Source organism: Phaenicophaeus curvirostris, chromosome 4 (assembly GCF_032191515.1).
Source record: "Phaenicophaeus curvirostris isolate KB17595 chromosome 4, BPBGC_Pcur_1.0, whole genome shotgun sequence".
Lineage (NCBI taxonomy): Eukaryota > Metazoa > Chordata > Aves > Cuculiformes > Cuculidae > Phaenicophaeus > Phaenicophaeus curvirostris.
The window spans coordinates 72,788,560-72,810,015 of NC_091395.1; the positions used below are offsets into that span (position 1 = coordinate 72,788,560).

General features: G+C 40.8%; 1 protein-coding gene across 1 annotated transcript; it reads left to right on the plus strand.

Annotated features, from left to right (window-relative positions):
• Positions 1-1,508: 1,508 nt before the first annotated feature.
• SUCLG1 (succinate-CoA ligase GDP/ADP-forming subunit alpha) lies at positions 1,509-20,713 on the plus strand. The gene is made up of 9 exons (XM_069856547.1): positions 1,509-1,635; positions 11,305-11,408; positions 12,625-12,741; positions 13,258-13,470; positions 13,559-13,616; positions 16,047-16,130; positions 16,753-16,904; positions 17,384-17,572; positions 18,570-20,713. The coding sequence occupies exons 1-9, from the start codon at positions 1,584-1,586 to the stop codon at positions 18,594-18,596; spliced, it is 996 nt and encodes a 331-aa protein (XP_069712648.1). The 5' UTR covers positions 1,509-1,583; the 3' UTR covers positions 18,597-20,713.
• Positions 20,714-21,456: the final 743 nt, after the last annotated feature.

Sequence of the window (21,456 nt, forward strand, 5' to 3'; positions counted from 1 at the left end):
GCTGCCCCAGCTGCAGATCCCTTTGGCTTGTTTGGAAATGCTTCACTTCCCCTTTGTTGACCACCTAGGGATGTACCATGGTGGCTTTTAATGGGCAGGCATCCATCACTCACCTGCAGGACTGTGACCAGTTCTGGAGTCCGCAGCACAGGAAAGACATAGATGTGTCAGAGTGAGTCCAGACGAGGCCATAAAGATGATCAGAGGGCTGGAACATCTCCCATGTGAGAACAGCCTGAGAGAGTCGGGGTTGCTCAGCCTGGAGAAAACTCTGGGGAGACCTTATAGCAGCCTTCTAGTACTTAAAGGGGGCCAACAAGAAAGGTGGCAAGGGGTCTTTATTAGAGAGTGCAGGGATAGGATGAGGGGGAACAGTTTTAAGCTAAAGAGAAGAGATTTAGATTAGAGATTAAGAAGAAATTTTTTTACTGTGAAGGTGGTGAGGCACAGGTTGCCCAGGGAAGTTGTGGATGCCCCATCCCTGGGGCATCAAGGCCACGTTAGATGAGGCTTTGAGCAACCCAGTCCTGTTGGAGGTGTCCCTGCCCATGGCAGGCGGTTTGGAACTGGATGATCCTTAAGGTTTCTTCCAACCCAAACCATTCTATTACTTAATGAGGGATTAAACTCTTTCTCTGTCAGAGGTAGAAACCGATGCTGGGTGTTACATGGTTTTCCAGTAGTTAAGGCTCGTGAGCTGCTATAGGCAGCAGCACCTTGGGATTTGGTGTTTGACGAGCATTGAACCTTTGCTCTGTGCAGCCTGTAGCACTGAGGACCCTTCCCTGTGGGTTAACTGAGATGAGTGGTAGTGGAAGGTAAGCAATGCAATTCACAATGAAAGAGCAGTTTGCTATTCTGAATTTGTATCAATGTCTCACCTTCCTCTCTTCCCTCCCACTTCTGTCTTTTTTGACACAGTTTGTATGACAAAGCATGGGAGCCCTGAGACTGGATATGCTGTGGAGAAGAACTGGATGGGCTTTGAGATCCCTTCTAACCCAAGCCATGCTATGATTCTATGATTCTATGAAAACTTGGACTTGGATTGAATTTAGGAGCTCTCTGTAATTCCATGATTCTATGATTCTGTGAAAACTTGGATTGGGATTGAATTTAGGGGCTCTCTATGACTCTGCTTTTATAAAACCTTGAATGTGGATTGAATTTAGGATCTCTCTAGGATTCTGTGATTAATGATTCTATGAAAACTTGGATTTGGATTGAATTTAGGAGCTCTCTATGACTCTGTTTCTATAAAACCTTGAATGTGGACTGAATTTAGGATCTCTCTAGGATTCTGTGACTTATGATTCTATGAAACTTTGGGTTTGGGTTGAATTCAGGAGCTCTTAGGGCAGCGGCGGGCCTCTGCCCCCTCACACCCCCTCCTCACACCCCCGGAACTACAACACCCACAATGCCTCGCGGCGCCGCTTCCGGCCCCTCCCCGCCGCCTCGCCTTTGATTGGCTCCCGCCGCGGTGGGGTCCTCACGGCGGAGCCAATCCCGGCGCCGGGGCTGCCCCGCGGCGCGCCGGCGTGCGCAGAGCCGGGCCGCCGCTGCCATTGCCGACGGGGACGATGTCTCACTGCAGCCGCGCCGCCGCCCGCCTCCTGGGCCGCTTCCTTCGCCGTGAGTACCGGCCCGTCGGCACCCTCAGCCCCTCCTCCCGCCGCCGGGTCCCTGTGCGGGGCTCTCCCCGCTGCCCGGCGGCCGCTCCTCGCCGCGGCCTGCGCCCCCTCCTCCCTAGGCCGTGAGGGGAGGCGGCGGCGCGGGGCAAGGTCACCGCCAGGCCGCGGGGTTGCGGGGGGAGGCGGCGGGGGAGTCGCTCTGCCGGGGCTCGGCCGCCTCCGGGCCCGCTCGGCCGCCAGGACACAGGCGAGGGCGGTGCTATAATCCGGTGACAGCGAAAATGCCAACACGTAAACTCTCTAGGAGTGCTTTTGGCGTCTTAGAAAGCGAGTATCCGTTAATCGGGCTCGGAGAGAAGCGGCAGAGCTGGCTCCAGTTGCTTCAAGGAATGGTTGAGACTAAAGACTTCTTGAGGTGCCTAACTTACCTTGTTGTTTTGACACAAGTTGGCTTCGAGGTGTGTTTGGGGCTAGAGACGTCTTGAGGTCCCTAACTTATCCTGTGCAAACTGAAAATGCTGGCAAATAAACTCTCTTCAAACCTGTTTTTGAGTTTTAGAATGCAGGCATTCCTTATAAGGATGGGAATGATCTGAACCAATCGTGTATCAAGACAAATGATCCTGTGCTTTTAGTACTAGTCAGCTTCAAGTGATGATTGGGACCAGAAACCTTTTGAGGTCTCTAAATGGTCCTGTTGATACCAAAAATCCTGGCAAATCAACTCTTTAAAAACTTGTTTTGGACCTTTAGCAAGCAAGCATTCTTTAATCGGGCTCAGAGAGAACCAATAGAGCTGGATTGAGTCACTTCAAGGGGTGATTGGGACTAAAGACTTTTTGAGGTGCCTCACTTATCCGGTTGTTTCAATACAAGTTGGTTTCTAGTGGTGTTTGGGACTATATCCCAAATATCCTGATTTATCTTGCTGATACCGAAAATGCCAGCAAATAAACTCTCTTGAGACTCGTTTTGGTGTTCTAGAAAGAAAGCGGCCTTTAATCAAGCCCAGAGAGAGGTGGTAGAACTGGAATGAGTCACTTCAAGGGGTGCTTGCAACTAAAGACCTTTCAATGTCCCTGAATGGTCCTGTTGATACCAAAAGTGCCAGCAAATAAACTCTTAAAATCCGGTTTTGAGTTTTAGAATGTGAGTGACCTTTATAAGACTTGGGTAACGCGAGGGAGTGATATCAAATCAATCATGCAGCGAGACAAATGATCCTGTGCTTTCAGCACAAGTTGGCCTTGAGTGGTGGTTGGGACTAGAGACCTCTTGGGTTCCCAGATTGTCCTATTGATACCAAAAATGTCGGCGAATGAACTCTTGTTTTGAAGTTTTAGAAAGCAAGCGTGAGGCAGGATAGATCTACATCAATCCTGAATAGCGAGACAAGAGCTGGTTTCAGAATGTATGTCCCACTTAAAATCATACGTGTAAATTTTCCTAGGAATCTTATCAAATTTACTACTTTCCAACTACTTTTAATGTTTTTCTGAATTCCACAACAGTCAAATTTTGCCAATTCAGAGCTTTGGAGCCAGGTCTCTGCCTGACCCTTGCATTTGAGATGGGGGAAGTCTGCAAACAGAGACGATTACAGAAGAGACATCTGTTCAGCACAGATCATGCTTCACACATGATGTTATCATCTCCAAAGAATGAAGAGTGTCTGGAAAAGGTGTTTAGAAAAACCCACATGCTATCAAAGGGATATCCTGTCTAACTTTCAAAAAATACAGTTACTCAGCTGAAACTTTAAATCAGAAATATTCCATGTTTTGTAATAGTGGAGTAGATACTTCTTGTATCACCAGTGCCTACTGCCTGCCCTCCAGGACAGGTCGGGGAGACATGCTCTCCTCAGAAGTGCTTGGCAGTGCAGAGCACGTGAGGCTGCAAAAAAACCAAGTTTTAGAAATTAGGAAAGGTTTTTGCAGTCAGGTCTTGGCATGGGGACCTAGAAAAACTCTTCTCTCCATTACATCCCTGGAAGTACTAAAAACTCTTCAAGGCTCAGAGGGTGTTGATAGAGCTGGACCAAGTTGCTTCAAGTGGTGGTTGGTACTAGAGACCTCTTGAAGTCCCTAAATTTTCCTGTTTCAACACAAGATCACTTTGAGTGCTAGCTGGGACTAGAGACCTCTTGAGGTTGTTAAATTATCCTGTGGTTTCAACGGAAGTTGGCAAAGTTGTTCTTCATTGTCAAGAATAAGAAAATTAGCCTTTAGTTATGGAGCACTCAAGCAGTCTGAGAGTAATTCTTCAGCTTGAAAGTTTTAATATGTGGTGTTCTGAAGGTCATGGAAAAAAATAAAGTGCTTTTTTTCTTCTCAGCATGCTTTTTTTTTTTTGTACAGCCTCTACTGAAATCAGTATGGGTATGCCTAGGTTTAAGAGCTGTTTCCTGGAATCTGAACTAAGGAGCTAGTGCGTTAATCTTGATTCTTGCAGCTGAAAATAAATGGACAAACTTAAACCTGCCTCACTTCACTGCACACAAAGCCTTTTTTGTCTTAGTGTGGTGGCAACCTGCAGGTCAGGGTCTGGTAACACAATCCCAGAACATTTTTAACTTGCTTGAGTTGTTCCAGTGACAGACCTACCATCCCCTCAGGTATCCTTTCCTACCTCTTGTCCTTGGTAAGCAGGAATCTCTGTTTTCTTACTTTAATGTGAATTTCTGCCAGTTAAGCTCAGAATTCAGCTCCCTTGAGTCTTACTTTACTGTGGATTTCTGCTAGTTCAGCTCCCCTGAGTCTGCTGAGAATTGGTTCTGATAGAGGGGAACAGATGGGAATGTAGCACCTCCACTTTAGGTTAATTAATACTCGCAGCAAAGCTACCCTTGGGTGCAGTTTTACATGTTAAAAACCCACCTCATTTCCTTTACAAATAGTAGTGAGAGATGCAGGGAAGAGTGCTTTGGATGATTTTGGGAGATGGAGAGGATAGAAGTGGTCTAAGTGGCTCAAGAAGTGTTCTGTTTGCAACAGTTCATTAAATGTTTTAAAGAAACTCCTGCAAGATGAAATAGTCCTTCATTTGAAACATTGCTTTTCTTGGTTTGACACTCATTACAAACTATGAAGGCGGCCAAAACCTTAGATTTGGACTTTGTATGTACATTTTCAGTGACAAATAATTAACATTGCTTCTCTCAGTGGTGATTTAAAATCATGAGTTCCCAGTCTGTTCTGTTGCAAAAGTAATGTGACATCTGTTTTCGTTGCTGCTTTGCTGGAGCAAACGTGCTGGGTGTGTATCGTAAGGCTCATTCAGTTCAGAGAGTCAAGAAAACAGTGTGAGATATGTCAGTGAATGGTGAGTGCTTGGTCAAAGATCAGCTTGAAGCACAGATTGTGTAGGGGCAGAGTTAAGGAAGACTTGTGCTGGTCTGTATCTTACTTTGAAGAGAGTCTTTAGGCAATTTAACTGTGATCGGAGTGTCAGGATTAGGGATTTTATGCTCTGGGCGCATTACAGGGCTTTGTAGGGCTCTTAGGTTAAAAGATTATGGTAAATGATGTGAATAACCCTGGGAAAGAATTGCTGCAGAAATAACAATCCCAACTGAAGAATTGGTTATTTGTTTTTATGTCAACAGTGTGGAGGGAGGAAAGCTCACAAACCTCTAGTCACAAATATTCTTAGTGGAGTATGCATGGAGCAAAACATTTTGTTGGCTTACAAGAAATAGCTGATTTGTGCTAAGGAGAATGTGCTTATTTCCTCAGAGGCCTGCAGTTTTGCTGAGATGCTTCACTTTATTTCAGCTTCATAAATTTGGGAGAAAGAAAACACAGTGGCATTTGAAAAAAAAAGCTATGACCCTGTGTGGCTGGTAATGTACATCACAATGAGCAGGAATTTTTCATGGAATCATAGAATAACCAGGTTGGAAGAGACCCACCAGATCATCGAGTCCAACCATTCCTATCAAACACTAAACCATGTCCCTTAGCACCTCGTCCACCCGTGCCTTAAACACTTCCAGGGAAGGTGAATCAACCACCTCCCTGGGCAGCCTGCTCGGCTCTCCAATGACCTTTTCTGTGAAAACTCTTTTCCTAAAAATTTTTGATTAGGAATGAGGGGTGTATTGAAATGACTGAATTTTTTCTGGCTGTCATTTGCCCATTGGTCATAGTCTCGGTTAATGTAGTTACTGTAGTAATTCATCTGTCCTTTACAAACTGATAAATTTACTTAATTCTGCAACTGCTACACCATGTTCTTAGATTGAGGTTTCCATAACTAACAGTAATTTGGCAAGGGAAAGGTGAGAGAAGAGAGGCTGCGGCATGATTCCTAGAAATCCCCACAGCACATAATCCTCTTTAAAACCAGGAATAAGATATTTTAAGCAATTTCTGAACAGCGTGGAAACTTCTTTGTCAATAAGGATCATCTGCTGCTGATGTAACTTATGTCTTTAAGGGTGTACTCTTTAGGGAAGGGAGAGAATTATCAAAATGTAGTTGTGTGTGTTGATGTGTGCACATGGCCTGATAATGAAACCCAAAACCTAATAAATATCTAGGATGGGAAACTATGTGGGGGATATTAATGTTAATATCAAGCTTCTAGTCAGTAAACTCTGAAATTTGCTGCAGCACTTAGTTCTTTGCCAAACCTTTTTTTTTTAACATCTAAACATTATTGTAATGTAAGAAGCCGTCTGGAACTGTTCCTGTTCTGTCCTCTTCAGGCCATGTGTTCCTAGGCAGAAGGAGGAAAAAGGAAGTGGTTATAAAAATGCAGATTAAACATGCACAAAACATTGAAAGGATTTCTCAGAAACGAAGTGAAAGTTTGTAACTGATGGAAAATAAGAAGGGGAGGATGTGTGTGAGGGGGGAAAAAAAAACTTCCAAGTGTTTTAACTAACGATCTGTACGTACATCCTTCCCTGAGTTTCCACTGCACTGGCCTCCATTTTCCTGTTTGTGTTAGAGCCTGTAAGATTTCTAAAGCTTTTTTTCTTTTCTTTCATAGGTAAAGGAAAATGAACATCTTTAGTCTCCAAATTCTCTGGCTGTTTCGAGCAGAAACAGAGGAAGAATTTCACTTTCACATGTCAGTCTGCTGGTGGTGTAGGTCCTTCTAGAAAGGAATTTCTGCTGTTTCACCTGGCTTTTATATTGAGTTATTTTTATGAGCACCCTCAGCTGCTTCCTCAGTTTCCTAGCTTGCTTTTTTCTTTTGTGTTGGATAAATGTGGGTAAGAGAGAGGCACTTCAGATTCCTGTCTGTAGGTCTAGGAAATCTTACAAGAAGTCCTGAAAATAACAAGTTTTCAGCTTTGTAAAGCTTGTGTGAGGAAGGGGTTTCGCCCTTAGTGTCTGTTCTGTCAGCTGGCTTGCACAACACAGATAAGCTGGGCAAATGTAGCTTGAATTGTTACCATTTTATATGAGATTTGTGCTGCTCAAGGAGTGCCTGAAAGCTCAGTGTAAACAGTATTTACATTTAATGTGCGCTTTAAAATACCTGGCAAGTGTGTCAGTTTTCTTTTTAAGGTGTAAATTCGCGTTTGAACTTCATGATAAATTATATGGTATTTTTCTAGATAGAGTTGTTTTTCTAATACCCAAGTGTGCTTAAAGCCCCATGCAAGGCTACAAATGGTGAGTTTTCTTTTGAGAAGTGAATGTAACTGGATTTTCCTGTTACTTGGACTGCAGTGAGTTCTGGGTTTGGCTAGGGCCTTGTTCCCTAGAAATGCAAGAGTAACTACCGGCAGTGTGTGTTGGAAATAACAGGTTGCCCAGAGAAGTCATGGATGCCCCATCCTTTTAAGTGTTTAGGGCCAGGATGGATGAGGCTTTGAGCAACCTGATCCAGTGGAAGGTGTCCCTGTCCATGGCAGGGGGTTGGAACTGGATGATGTTTAACTACCCTTCCAATCCAAACAATTCTATGATTACGTGACTCTTTTTTTAAACCACAAACTGTGTAGAACAGAACAGGGATGGGGCAGAAGTGAAAGGATTGCCTGGGAAAGATTATCCAGTTTCTTATTTTAGTTGTAATAGTCTTTTTAAAAGGTCTGCTATGGGTCTTTGTTGGGCACAGTAATGTTGTGTTGGACCTCTGATTATACAGAATACAGCAGTTCAGAGTGCATTTGCTAAGATTTTGATTTGGTAAGATTTGTGCTTATGTTCCAGGGCTTCCCCTGCAGCCTGCAACTTTGTAATTTAGCCTGTAATTTAGATGTGTGCATTAAAGAAGCATCACCAGTGAGTTTTGCTTGTTCATGGCTGAATCTTGGTAACCAGAAGAGCAAATATTTTTTTTTTCCTGTCTTTTTGAATCAGCATGCTTTGACCCTCTAATTTTGACTAGTAGAAGCAATTACCTGAATGAGTGTTGGAAGTTGTGTACAGTACAGGCTAGTGAATGAAGGCCCTGGCTGGAAATTGAGACTTGGATTCTATTTCTGACTTGTACCTGCTGTGAACTTGGGTGGTGATAACTGGGGGTAAACTTTATTGCTTCAGAGAAGGCCATGGGGAAGAATGTGAAGCTGCACCACATCAGTTTAAAAACCCATCAAAACTTACACCCACCCAGCCTAGAAACTGCAAGGTGATTTTTAAAAGAACTTCTCTCAAACTGTATCGCTCTCAGCCATGTGACTGTGCTAAGCTGCTTCTCTCTGAAGAGAGCAAACAGCTCAAGCCTATGGCCAGGCTTTATTTGAACCAGCTGTGTTTTCTCTGAACCAGAGCTCTTCAGTCATCTGAGCAGCACAGTTTTCAAGAGTAAATCCTTACAAAGCTTGGAATTTAAGCTGGTTTGTAGTTATCAGTGCATAAAGATAAATATCTGTCAGTTTGTGGGTTTTTTTTGTGGTACTTCGATATTGTGGAAAATGCTCAAAAGCTTCTTATCCTTGAAAAATATACCTGTGTAGACTGCTCAAAATGGAGAATTGACAAACAAGTTTTCAAAATCATTTTTGTGCAAGGTTATAAATAGCTGAGACTAGAAATGGAGCAAATGGCTGAACTAGAACTGTAGAATCACTTCTGTGTTACAGAGAAAGAAGAAACTATTTGCTAAAGGTTGGATTATTAAATGTTTTTCAAAATACTGAAGCTCATGAGTGTGCTGTGTGCCTGGCAAGCAGCTCTCTTTTGTTCTGCTGCGTTGTAGCACAGACAATATGTGTAAAACTTCTTTTTTTTTTTTTTTTTTTTGCATTTGTTTAGTGTTGCCTGCTCATTTTCTGCTCTTGCAGGCCAATCAGAGGGCGTTCAGAACAGGCACTCCCATACTCCTGGGAACCCAGACCATTCTCTGCGAGGCACTGCTGGTGATGGTCACACCTGTAACAGCCTCTTCACAAGGGGGATCACCCTCTGCCTTTCTCAAGGCTGGGTTTCACTTGGTGAAGCTGTTGACCAGGCAGGAAGACCATACTGTGCTGTGTTCCATAGTGAGAAGATCAGCAAGGCTTTTCTATACCCTCCCACAGATGGCTTCATAACCCTGTTCATTAAAACTGAGCTTAAGCCATATTTTGTGCAGTACTGCTTTGTATTTCTATTCCTTGTAACAAGTTTTGTAACAGTATTTGTGGATAAGGATATGATTTAGGTTAAACCCCTGCAGGTCAGTAAGCTGATAACCCTTTTACCACTTCTGTTAAACGCTTAATGCGTGCTAATCTGTACATTTCTCTTCAAAATCTAGTTGAATTTCACTTTATGTTGGTCTGAAGGCGACGTGCTGCCACAGTTCCTTAGAGAACATCAGGTGGTGGTTGGAGTTGATGTCCCGTGTTTGTCAGCGCTTTTTGAGGACAGAGAAAGGTTTAGTGATAGCACTGATGTCTGTAGGCTTCCTCTGGCATGGTTATAGTTTTTTTCTCACTCTTCTTTGACTGGAAGTCAAGCACGAAAGTAGTATAAATGAATTTAGTTGGCAAAGTACTTGTGGAACAGTTCTGCTATGTAGCGTTTTGTGATAGACATATGGATATGTATGGATCTTAAATTTTCTATGCTTTTTTATTACCTTATAGAAATTATGTTATTACAAGGTCGTAATAATGCATCTCAATAAATTCTGTGCACTAACAGTTTAGATTGAAGAGTACTCTTCCCCCCTCCCCATCTTTTTGTCTTTTTCCACTGAATAGCTTTTGCTTCCTTCCTAAAATAAAGAAAAAGAAATTACTCTGTTGTTCAGACATGCCTGAGAAAGTATGTGGAACAATCCAAGGAACCTGATTCATAATCTCTTGTTTTTATTTTAACTTCACTTTTTATTTTCTCAGATCTTAAGTGGAAAAGTTTTAATAGAGTTGGAGAGGTATATAGCAGCATACTGATGGCAGTTTCTGTACTAGAATTGTACCCTCCCGTGCTCACTGTAAACACAAAATGTGGCTTTAATTTAAAACACTTGCATGGAGTATGTCTGTTCTGATCCCCTCAGAACTCCACAATTTGAAAAAGCTTATGGCAATGCATATAGGCACTGTGAGCATCCTTTTTATACTCTTTTTTTCCTTCTTATCTCAAGCCATCTTGCGTGGTAATATTCTGTACATTTCTTTTTTTATCATTTGATGTCAACATATCTTTCCCTTCAGCAGAGATGCAATCACTCTCTGTGTCTTTTTGATACCAGTATGTACTGTGCTGTTTCTCTGTAGTTGTGTTGTTTTGTTTTTTTTCTGGACTGGAGTTGCGAGAACTAAATTGAAAATCATTCTCGTGGAGTATCTGGAGGATTGTATTTCCTCACAAGCCCATGTGCTTTTCAATCAGTGATGCCTACACACTGGTAGCCGGGCATCTGTTGGGAAAAGGTCTCTTCCTGTATGTCTTGCTTGGCATTAGGTTTCACCAGGGCTGAGGGACTCTTGACCTCTTGAGTATCTCTCATTGTCTAATATGGACTGTGGTATGTTCACAGAAGGTATAAACACTACCTATGTTGTAACAGAGTCAGGGGTATCGGGATTTCAGTTCTCCTCTGCCACTGTAGAATTTCTTAGAAGGCAGAGACAGATGGGGAAGGGGCTCTTTATCAGGTGTAGTGATAGGATGAGGGGTAATGGTTTTAAGCTGAAAGATGGCAGATTTAGGTTAGAGATTAGGAAGAATTTTTTTACTTTGAGAGTGGTGAGGCACTGGCACAGGTTGTCCAGAGAAGTTGTGGATGCCCCATCCCTGGGGGTGTTCAAGGCCAGGTTGGATGAGCCTTTGAGCAGCCTGATCCAGTGGGGGTGTCCCTGCCCCTGGCAGGGGGGTTCATGTGGATGATCTTTAAGGTTCCTTCCAACCCAAACCATTCCATGATTCTGTATTCATTTGCAAATTAAAATAGTGGTTAACATGTTGTTTCTGTCTGTTAGGCATGACTGAAGTTCTGATATTAAGTACTGAATATGAGAAATATCTATCCTGGTTCCTAGCAAACTGAATAATCACAGTGATAGTGACCTACAGGTGTTTAACGTCTTGGAATAACAAGTCCTAAATACTTAGAACTCTCAGAGCTGCTTTTTGAAAACATGAACTGCTGGATCAATTCCTGTTTCGATACACACATTAATATCTTTCCATTTACTTGTTAGGATGTTTTTTCATTTGGAGGCTAACAAAGCAGTGGATTAATGGTTTGCACTCTCTTTTCTTTTTTCCTCTAGTGCAACAGAATGGAGTACGACACTGCTCCTACTCGGCATCAAGGAAAAATCTGTATATTAACAAAAATACAAAGGTTATCTGTCAAGGTTTTACAGGCAAACAGGTATGTATATGAACTACTTTAATCCTTTCAGTTCGGAGAGTTAGCTGGCCCAGAACCAGTCACCTATACAAGATATTATATATTGGCTTTGTCCATGTTGATAGGAAGCTGGACTCATGATCAAGTGAGTCCCTTCAGCACTGTAGTTTCCTTTCTTTGGTCCAATTAGAATTTTCTTTTTCTCAAATTCAGTTGACTTTTTCACTTGTGCACAAGCTTAAAACTTGATTTCGAGTCATCTCTATTATATTACTTTTGATTTTTCTTGTTCATTTTGATCTTAAGCTTTTTCGTTGTATCCAACTGAAAGGGTTTCTTTGTAAAGGGAGATTTGTAAAAAAAACTATGAAAATCTTACCATTCTAGAAGTGCCTCTTTCACAAATGTCTGTGAATGTCAACACTTAGGAACTAAATTTATGTTTTTATTTCAGGGTACTTAATAATTTTCTCACATTCACTCTTTTCCTTTTTTGCAAGAGGAAAAGACTGCTTTTGCTAAAACTATCAGCCAGTCATGGATGCAAATGCCAATTTCTTCTGTTTTGTCATAGTATTTCTCATCTGCCAGGCTTGATGTGGAAAACAAAATGTGGCTGCTATGTTTACAGGTGTATTAGAAATATATTACTTAAAGGGGGGCTATAGGGAAGATGGGGACCAGACATTTTAGCAAGGTCTGTTGTGACAGGACAAGGAGTAATGGTTTTAAACTAAGGGAGGGTAGATTTAGACTGGATACAAAGAAGAAATCTTTTACAGTGAGGGTGGTGAAACACTGGCACAGGTTGTCCAGGGAAGTAGTGGAGTCCTCATCCCTGGAAAGCTTCAAAGCCAGGTTGCATGGGACTCTGTGCAATCTAATGTAGTTAAAGATGTCCCTGCTCCTGGGTGTTGGGGGTGGACTAGATGATCTTTAAATGTCCCTTCCAGCCCAAAGGATTCTATGATTACCAACACACCACAAAATATCCTTTAGTGTGCAGGCACTGTAATCTGATTTAAAATTAAAACATAGCATGTGTGGAATGCATTTAAAACATGTTGATGCACTCTTCAAAGTAGCTGGTTGTACATATGTAGTGAAAACCTCCCTTATCATTGTAAATTTATGTGCCATAAATTGCCCTGAGAATTATGGATAACATCAACTTTTCTTGATTCATTTTATTTGCTATTACATGCCTTTTAACTTTACTTATTTTTCTCTCTCTTAGGGCACCTTTCACAGCCAGCAGGCATTGGACTATGGCACCAATCTAGTTGGAGGAACTTCTCCAGGGAAAGGGGGGAAAACTCATCTGGGTCTGCCTGTGTTTAACTCTGTGAAGGAGGTAATTAGCAGCAGTTACTGGAGGGCAGACGATTCAGTGCTGGCAAAGGGCTACTCCATTGCTCACACTGAAGAAACAAACATTTGAGCCATGGATGTCACTGTGCAGAGAGTGAAATAAGCCTTGTAAAAGGAGGAGCATTCAGTGTGGTCAGGCATGAGTTTGGCCTCCTCTGTGTAACTGAGAGTCTGGAATTACTTATTTGATGCATTCAACTATTTTCTGATTGATTCTGGTGTGGATGATGAATTCTTAGCAAACTGTTATCTGCGGGGATTTATGGTGGTGTTCATGGGGCAGATCCTTCCCAAACATTGGTTAGTTCTCAGTTCAGTAGTTGTGCTGTGTTTGTCTCATCACTTGTGAATTTAACGCTTGCTTTGATTACAGTAAATTAATACATATCCATGTACTTAATTTATGCCTGTGGCTGGACATATTCTAAATGACTAGTTGTCAAATATTCTCCTTGGCCTCACTAAATGCTCAATATCTTCTTTGTTATGTCAATTGTAGGCCAAAGAACAAACTGGTGCTTCTGCCACTGTTATATACGTACCTCCTCCGTTTGCTGCTGCTGCGATCAATGAAGCAATCGATGCAGAAATGCCCTTAGTCGTATGCATTACTGAAGGTATTCCCCAGCAGGATATGGTTCGGGTTAAACACAGACTGCTTCGGCAGGATAAGACTCGACTAGTGGGCCCCAACTGCCCTGGAGTCATCAATGTAAGTGACTTTTGGAATTCTTCCAGGGCTGAACCATTCTTAGTGGTGGTTTGAATGTTCTATCTGACATCTCCTACTCTTTCCTTAGCCTGGAGAATGTAAAATTGGTATCATGCCTGGTCACATTCACAAGAAGGGAAGAATTGGTGAGTTTTTGAATATTTATGCATCATCTAAAACTTAAGTTTGGTGCTCTAGTGTTCTTATTCACGAGGCTAGTCGCATCCTGCCCTGAAGACAGTTGACACGCTGTGTAACAGCATGTCTGTTCTTCAGTTTGTAAATGAACTTTGTCATTATCGATCCTGAGGGCCAAAATCAGTCAGTCCACTGTAGTAGGCACTGAGTACTGAGGCACTAGAGACAAAAGCACTTGGTAAAGACAAAGCGCTTGGAAGTTTCCTAAAGTAATGTGATTGACTTAGTTTCTTTAACACCCTTCTTAGAGGATACCTCCATTTATCTTAGGATTTGAGAGCACTAAGCTTTCCGGCATGGTTCCTTCCAATACCTTGGCTCCTGAGGACTAGGATCCTACACCTATAGTGAGCTCAGTATTATAGCAAAGAGAAGAGATTACAGGCAAGTTTATGATGTGATAATTTAGACAACTATTCCATGGTGGATGGAGGTGACAAATATACTCACATCTTAGCGGAATTCAGGTCAAAAAGACAATGACTTGTTCATTATCATATGTTAGTAACACAACCTGTTGCATGCAGCTCTCTTGTCCTGACTTTTGGTGGTTCCTTGTTCTACAGTTTGGAAAGAATAACTTGATTATTTTTAAAATAATGCTGTTTGGGAGCTATAAAGAAAATTCTTCCAAAACATGTATTTGTACTTACTTGGAGCTTCAGAAACATTGTAGGCAGCATATGTCGCTGGGATCTGTCATCTGATCAACTGGTAATCAGTTTAGCTTGAGCACAGTACCCTTTCCAACATTACATTTTTTTTGGGTGAAAAGTGTGTTTACTGTGAGTAAACCTGTTCAGTGCTCTTGAACTGCATGAATTTGGTGCAGTTTTTCTGACACGAGACACTGTCTCTGCTGCTTAACCACTTCTGGTTTGAGAATAACCTGTGCCTAGTGAATGCTGGAGGATGCATTAACACTTGTGTCACACCTCCAGCTTTCAGAAGTACCTATGGACCTGAAATTTAAATATTAGATGATTGCAATTATGACCTTTGTAGATACCATCAAGACATTGCTCCCTTGCTGTGAAAGATCAACTGATATTGATCTGAGCTCCCTTCTGATTTGGAGTTCTGTTAAGATTTTCTAACTATCTACAAGAAATGTCTTGTAGTCACAAGATATAATCTGAACATAAAACACATCAAGCACAGAACAATATTTTAAATCCTGAGTCCAGTTGCCCACTATTGCTGGAAATATTTTCAATGGTGATTTAAGGATTAGGGAATAAAAATGTAACTTTGCCATCCTCCCAGCTTCCTCTAATGGTATGACCTTTGGTGATATGCTCTGCAGTACTCTTACTGAAAGGCATCCAAGAATCATTTGATAATCTTAGAATGCAAGCTATAAAAATAGCAGCAGTCCCTGGACCTTTATTTGTAGCTTCTGTGGGGCAATCTGATCTTAATTATAAACAGGAAGCCCTTTGCAAACACTGCAAGGAAAAACACCTTTGCTTGCAGATTTCTGTGCTGTCTAACAGTATAAACAGTTGGTAAAACTAAAGTTGTTATTCTAGGGGGTCTAGCTTTTCCTCTGTTCATGCAATATTCTTATTATATTCCTTGTCAGGTGACTTTAAGTAGATGGAAGATTATGTCTACTTTTCATGGATATCTTCCCTCTTGTAGTGTCAACAGAAATCTTGACTTGGAAAAATGAAAAAAAAAAAACCCACCCTGTGCAAATATTTTGCTCCTGATCTGGGCTCTCCATTACCGTCCATCCTGAATTTAAAACTAGGCTTGTGGTTTCATGTAATATATACGAGATATTTTTTCTTTGTAGTATTTACATTACAAAATGCTGAATGTGTAAAGCAGCGACCTGCAGTAACAAATGCTTTAATAATGATAACTTGCAGTTGTGCAGCATGGACAAGATGATCTTTATAAGTCCATTCCAACCCAACCATTCTATGATTCTGTGATTTTTGTTCTGAGGACTAATCGTGTTTGGGCATACTAGAGATGTGATTAATACAGAATTCTTTTAACTGTTAGTTGCAGCACTGTTTCAAGTTCAGTGCACCAGCTACTCACACATAAGACAAGTATATTCTTCTGTTTAGTTTTTAGTTTTCTTTCCTGATAAAGCTGCAGCCTGAGGAGTGCTATCTCAGCCACTATTACTGACTTTCTGAGCAGGTTTAGTCTGTTGATAATTGAGTGTTAAAAAATGCCACCCAAGAAATGGTACAGATGGAATCTTATATAGAATTTTCATGTCTTGGCAGGGATAGCTGGAAAACCTGGCATCTTCTGTTCAATATATTAAGGTGTTTGTCATGAATATAAGAACAGCTGCCTCTAGTCATGCGCTTAGCTGTGTTAGTGTTAAGTTCATTTCCTTTTCTTTCCTAAAGGTATTGTGTCAAGATCTGGAACCCTGACATATGAAGCTGTTCATCAGACAACACAAGTTGGATTAGGGCAGTCTTTCTGTGTTGGTAGGTTTCCTCAGAAGCAGCCTATTACACCTAGATTAATCTGCTTTTTATTTACAGGAATAAATGCAAATAAACTTATTTTTGCAAGAAATTATGAATGGCAGTTATGTTGAGAAATGAGGTCCCTATGTGCTACGAAGAGCATAACCTTGCTCTGTTGTCATTTCCACGTCAGATTAATAAAAGCCTAAAAACCAACTTTGAACAGAGAACTGCCAGCAATATTGGAAACAAATTTTCCCAAGAAGTTTAATATTCTAAAGGGATAGGACATTCTTAGGCATTTAGTTGGGCATGTTAAGTAAATTCAGTATCTTTACAGCCAAATTCTAGAGCTGGGATCTAGGTCCTGCTGTGTCTTAGAGAGAGCCTCTGTATAAGGCATAATATTTTGCTTATGGTTTGAAAAGTGATTATTCAGATATCAAAACTTTCTGTAAGTTGTGGGAGAGATGTTTGGAGCAGAAATTTGGTATTGTGACTTGGGAAGAGCCTTCAAAGCTACCCCTCCTATGAGGCTTTGGGGGATACTCTTGCTGAAATTTACTTTGAAAATTTATTGCAAATGCAATATCGTTATCTTGAGTTAGTCTTTTTTTTTGTGGTTTCAATTTGTTTTCAGGGATTGGAGGCGATCCCTTCAATGGAACTAATTTTATTGACTGCCTTGATGTCTTCCTGAAGGATCCTCATACTGAGGGGATCATATTGATTGGGGAAATTGGAGGAAATGCTGAAGAAGATGCTGCAGCGTTCTTGAAAGAAAACAATACCGTAAGTCTTAAACAGCTTACTTCTAGACATCTTGGTAGTTGGCTATCTTCTTCTGCCATGCCATTGAAAACTCGGTTCAATCTCTTTTTACCAAAACCCAAAACAGTTATGTTTTTATTAAAGACGAAGTGTTGAAATTTGGAGCTTTATATAGGTTAAATCTAACTTGAGAGTGGTGTCAATTTTGGATTTCTAGTCCTGTAATGAAATTTGTAGTGAACATTCTGGTTTTTGTAGCATAAATGACTCTGTAGAGAGATGTTCTAGGGTTTCTGATTGCTTCTTGTTTATGATGGTTATCAGGAAAGAAAGTATTCCACACTCTTCAGAATCTTCGTTCCATGTTGTCTGAGGTCTCACACTGTTTAATATCTTTGCCTGGCTGGTCGATAGTTTAAAAAAAAAAAAATCTGCCATCTGGAATTAGTTTTCATCTCACTTTCCCCCATATAAAACAATATCTTTACTTTTTTTCACAGGGTCCAAATGCCAAGCCAGTTGTTTCATTCATAGCCGGTCTGACTGCTCCTCCGGGCAGGCGGATGGGTCATGCTGGAGCAATCATTGCTGGGGGAAAGGGTGGAGCTAAAGAGAAGATAGCAGCTCTTCAGAGTGCGGGTGTTGTGGTCAGCATGTCTCCTGCTCAGCTAGGTAGCACCATCTACAAGGTTCGTTGTTTGGAAATTGGTGTATGTGTATATGTGTGTATATATATATCCAGAGTAAGATGCTACTTTTGAGGGAATATAAATTGGGAGTACATCTGCTACTCAGCTACTCTGTTGCTCTAAACTTGTTTAAACCTAAGAACTCTGTTGACTGAACAAGCTGCAGTTATTACTTAGATAATACATGTTACATACATACAATATATGTAATGTTGTCTTTATGTGAAAGCAAACATAGCAAAATAGAGATGACATTTTGCTTTCAGGTGTAGCAACTTGTTAAATTGTGTTTTCTGAATGTGAAGAACTGGAATTAATTTAAAATATGAAAACATTCTTTGAAAGTAGGATATTTGAGGAAGGAAGGTTTTGGCATATAGGTCCATCAATTTTTAGGTACTAATTCAGAATTATGGTTGAATGCATACAGCTGAAAAACTTAAGTATGGAATAGGATTATTTGCATTTTTCTTAATTAATATAAAAAAGTCATTATTTCACAGCCAGAGGAAATGCGTAATTCAGCTGTACTAGGTATTTGTGACTTTATAGTATAGCATCTTCAAAGGCTGCTGTGGGATTCTTCCATTCTTCTGTTGTGTTAATTCCTTTACTAAAATGAAAATGTTTTTTTCATTGATTCCCTGCCTTGGATCCTTTACTGTAAGGATTCTACTGCAGTTCTCGTGCAGAAATAGTGTTTTTCAGGCCTGTTATGCCATGCCTGCGAGCAAATGTTTCCTTGACAGAATTGCAATCTGAGTGCAATGCACTGATTGTGGTTTAGCATTACTGTTTTTTTTTTTTGTGGCTGGTTTGTTAATATGAGATGGGATGCTTCTCCTTTCCCCTAACTTGCACACGTTATGCATTTCATATTTTAATTTTTAATTCCAGTTTTTTATTCCTAAAATCAGGTTTGCTAAGATAAATATGAAGTAATTTAAAATGAAGTAGCGTTTTTTTTCCCCCCTGACTCACTGTGTGCTGTTTGCAGGAGTTTGAGAAAAGGAAGTTGCTGTAAAAGACGACTCTTTGGAATACTGTCTCCAAACCATCAGCGCAGCACCTGGCCTCCGCTTGTCTTTTGTCTGCTAATCTTCAGTTGCCCCAGTGACTGTCTATGAATTTGACTTGGAAGCCATAAACCTCCTGGCTAGACCTGTTTTGATGTCTTCTTGGTGCAGACATTCTCACGTCATTGTAAATCACAGCAAATTAATAAATCTACTACTAAATCTGATTCATCTTTTGAGATCCTGAAGCAGAGCTGTTCCTTCATCATAAACAAAATAATCTTTTTTTAACTTAAGCACTGCCCGTTTTTAAGGTAAAGTTGCTTATAGAGATGCTTTTAGGGATCAAGGCACTGACTTTATGTGGATATCAATTTGCTTTATTTTCAAAAAATCCAGTCTTGTTCATTTCAGGCGACTAGGTTTGTTTGAACAACAGGCCTAAGTTTCCGTCCATTAAACCAAAGCTGCTGGATCTGAAGGGGTTGCTTGTTGGTCCATGTAGCTGGATACGCCTGAAGTCCAGACTTCGTTTTCAAGGCTGATGAGCTATGCACAGGGTAGTCCTCTACTGGCAAGGAATTTTTTGTTGTGCAGAGAGATGGAATTTTATTCACAAATATGAATCTTAATTTCCCATGCAAGTATATACTCAAAATTGTCTGTAACTATGAAAATGATCTGGTCTTTAGCTTTACCTTAATTTCCTCTTTATCTTAACTAGGATTGCATTGCTTGTGTGTTCTGAAATCCTAATAGCACTGGGACATAATGGAGGAGAATTATTATTCTCAGGAGAAGATTGTAATAAGGTAACTTTCTTGTTAACCACTCCCAGCACTGGAATGGAAAGCCCTTTTTTTACTTAAATAGCCCAAGCACTGTGCCTACAAATGAATGTTACATGTGTTATCAGGATGGACTAAAACCAAGATTGCTTTCTTTATGTGGAAGGCTTGAAGTTCATGTAACCTGGCACTTGTCTAAAGCTAACGTGGTGTTCCATAAAGGTGCTGTTATGAAAACTTGCGTCGTTATTTGTTTAAAACTCTTCTTGGTTTTCTTACTCAAATGCCTGTGGAATTTCTTCTGTGAATGCAAGCAGTGAGCAGGTATCTTGATGCTGACATTTACAGTTCCTAGAGTTAAGCCCTGACAAAATGCATTAGAGTACGGGTCATATCTCTGCTGCACTGAATGTGAATTAATATGTTTCATACACAGTCAGACATCAGTCAGGTGATACAGGCCTCAGGACACAGAGACCAGATGCTGTTATTTACCTTGGCAGGATTTACTAAAATGAACCCAACATCCTGTCACTAGCTGGCTGAAAGCACTATTGAGTAGTAAATCACTTGATAAAGCCTATGACAACAGGTAGGAGTTTTCTTACTAGATTTACTCAGTGTTCTGGTGGTGCCTGGTTTAATCTGGAGCAAAAAGACTGAATGGTGCGCTTGAACTAGAGAAATACCAGTGCCAACGTGTCTCAGTCTGTGTAAGAGCGCAGGTCATCTGTGAATGTCAAGATACTGCAGCCTGTCATCTTACGAGCCTGGAAATCAGAGTAACTCAGCATAGTGGTGGGCTTCTCCACAACAGGAATTTTGGGATGGGTAATGTTTCTTAATGAGCTGCCTGACTTTCATCATTGCCTTCCAGGAAAATCGAGGTTCAGTAAGTTTCCTGCTAGGGATTGCTCCTTAGAAGCTCTTCTAGAGGGCACCAACTATTTTAGGAGACAACCATAAACTCCAGTGACCATTGTTCCCTGAGAAAGTGTTTCTTCTTCTCCTGAAACCTGAGGATGGGTTTACAAATGTGACCTTGATTCTAACATCTGCAGCTGTCACCTGGTCTGCAGCTGCCTGGCTCTGTTCAACCTTGGGGCAGCAGCCTGTGCTGCCCTGGGACTGAGCATCACCAGAGGATGGGGAAGAAATTTGGCCTTGTTTGACAGAAAGGCTTAAATTTTTCAGTTTTCGCTTGCTGCCTAAAAATATGCACTTGGCAAGTATCGTCAGAGCGTCTTACACTGCTAATGGCAGCGTTTCTCTGGGAAATGTATTCACATCTGTTTCATACTGTATGTACTTTTGAATAAATATTTCAAGTAATCTGATCTGGAAAATTGTTAATGTATTTATTTTTTAAAGACAAAAGTTCATGTTGAGCCTTAAACCTATTGCTAATTTATAACTTAGTTTTTATGTACAGGAGAAACATTGCTAATGTGACTGAGTTCTCATTAAGTTCTATGAAATAGTTTTTTTTTCCTTGATTAAGACCTGGCGATGGTGTCTGTCCATAAATCACTAAGCATTTGACACACAAATTCTAGATGTTCGTTTTGGTAGGGGGAATTTGTTGCCACACTGATTTTCTTGAACAAAGAGAAAAGGGTGTAGATCCACTAATGCTTTTATTTTTTCCCTCTTACTGGGCAATGATTGTCTTTGACTGATACCCAAATTCTCACTAGGTGCTCCTTGAGTTTGATGTTATTAATTCTTTTTGAGGTTGATTGCAGGTCTGTCGCACCTAATGAATCCTATGCGTTTTGTGGTTTTTAGGATGTATTAATGCATGATTTTTTTTTTCCTACTGTTAATGCCATTTTCCAGGATGAATGTTTTGTTATGCAGCGTTTTGAGGGAAGACAGTGGTAAGTTGTACCTTTGTTCTTAGAATTTCATGTCAGAGCATAATTTTATCAAGGGGATTTCATAAGATTTACTTTATGGAAACAAATGAAAACATTGATGGCAATTTCTTTGGTCACATAGGGTCTGTGTTATGTGCTGGAGATGGAGAAGGAAGGAGAGGCTGGGGAGAGATGTTCAGCTCCGTACTCAACTGCTCTTT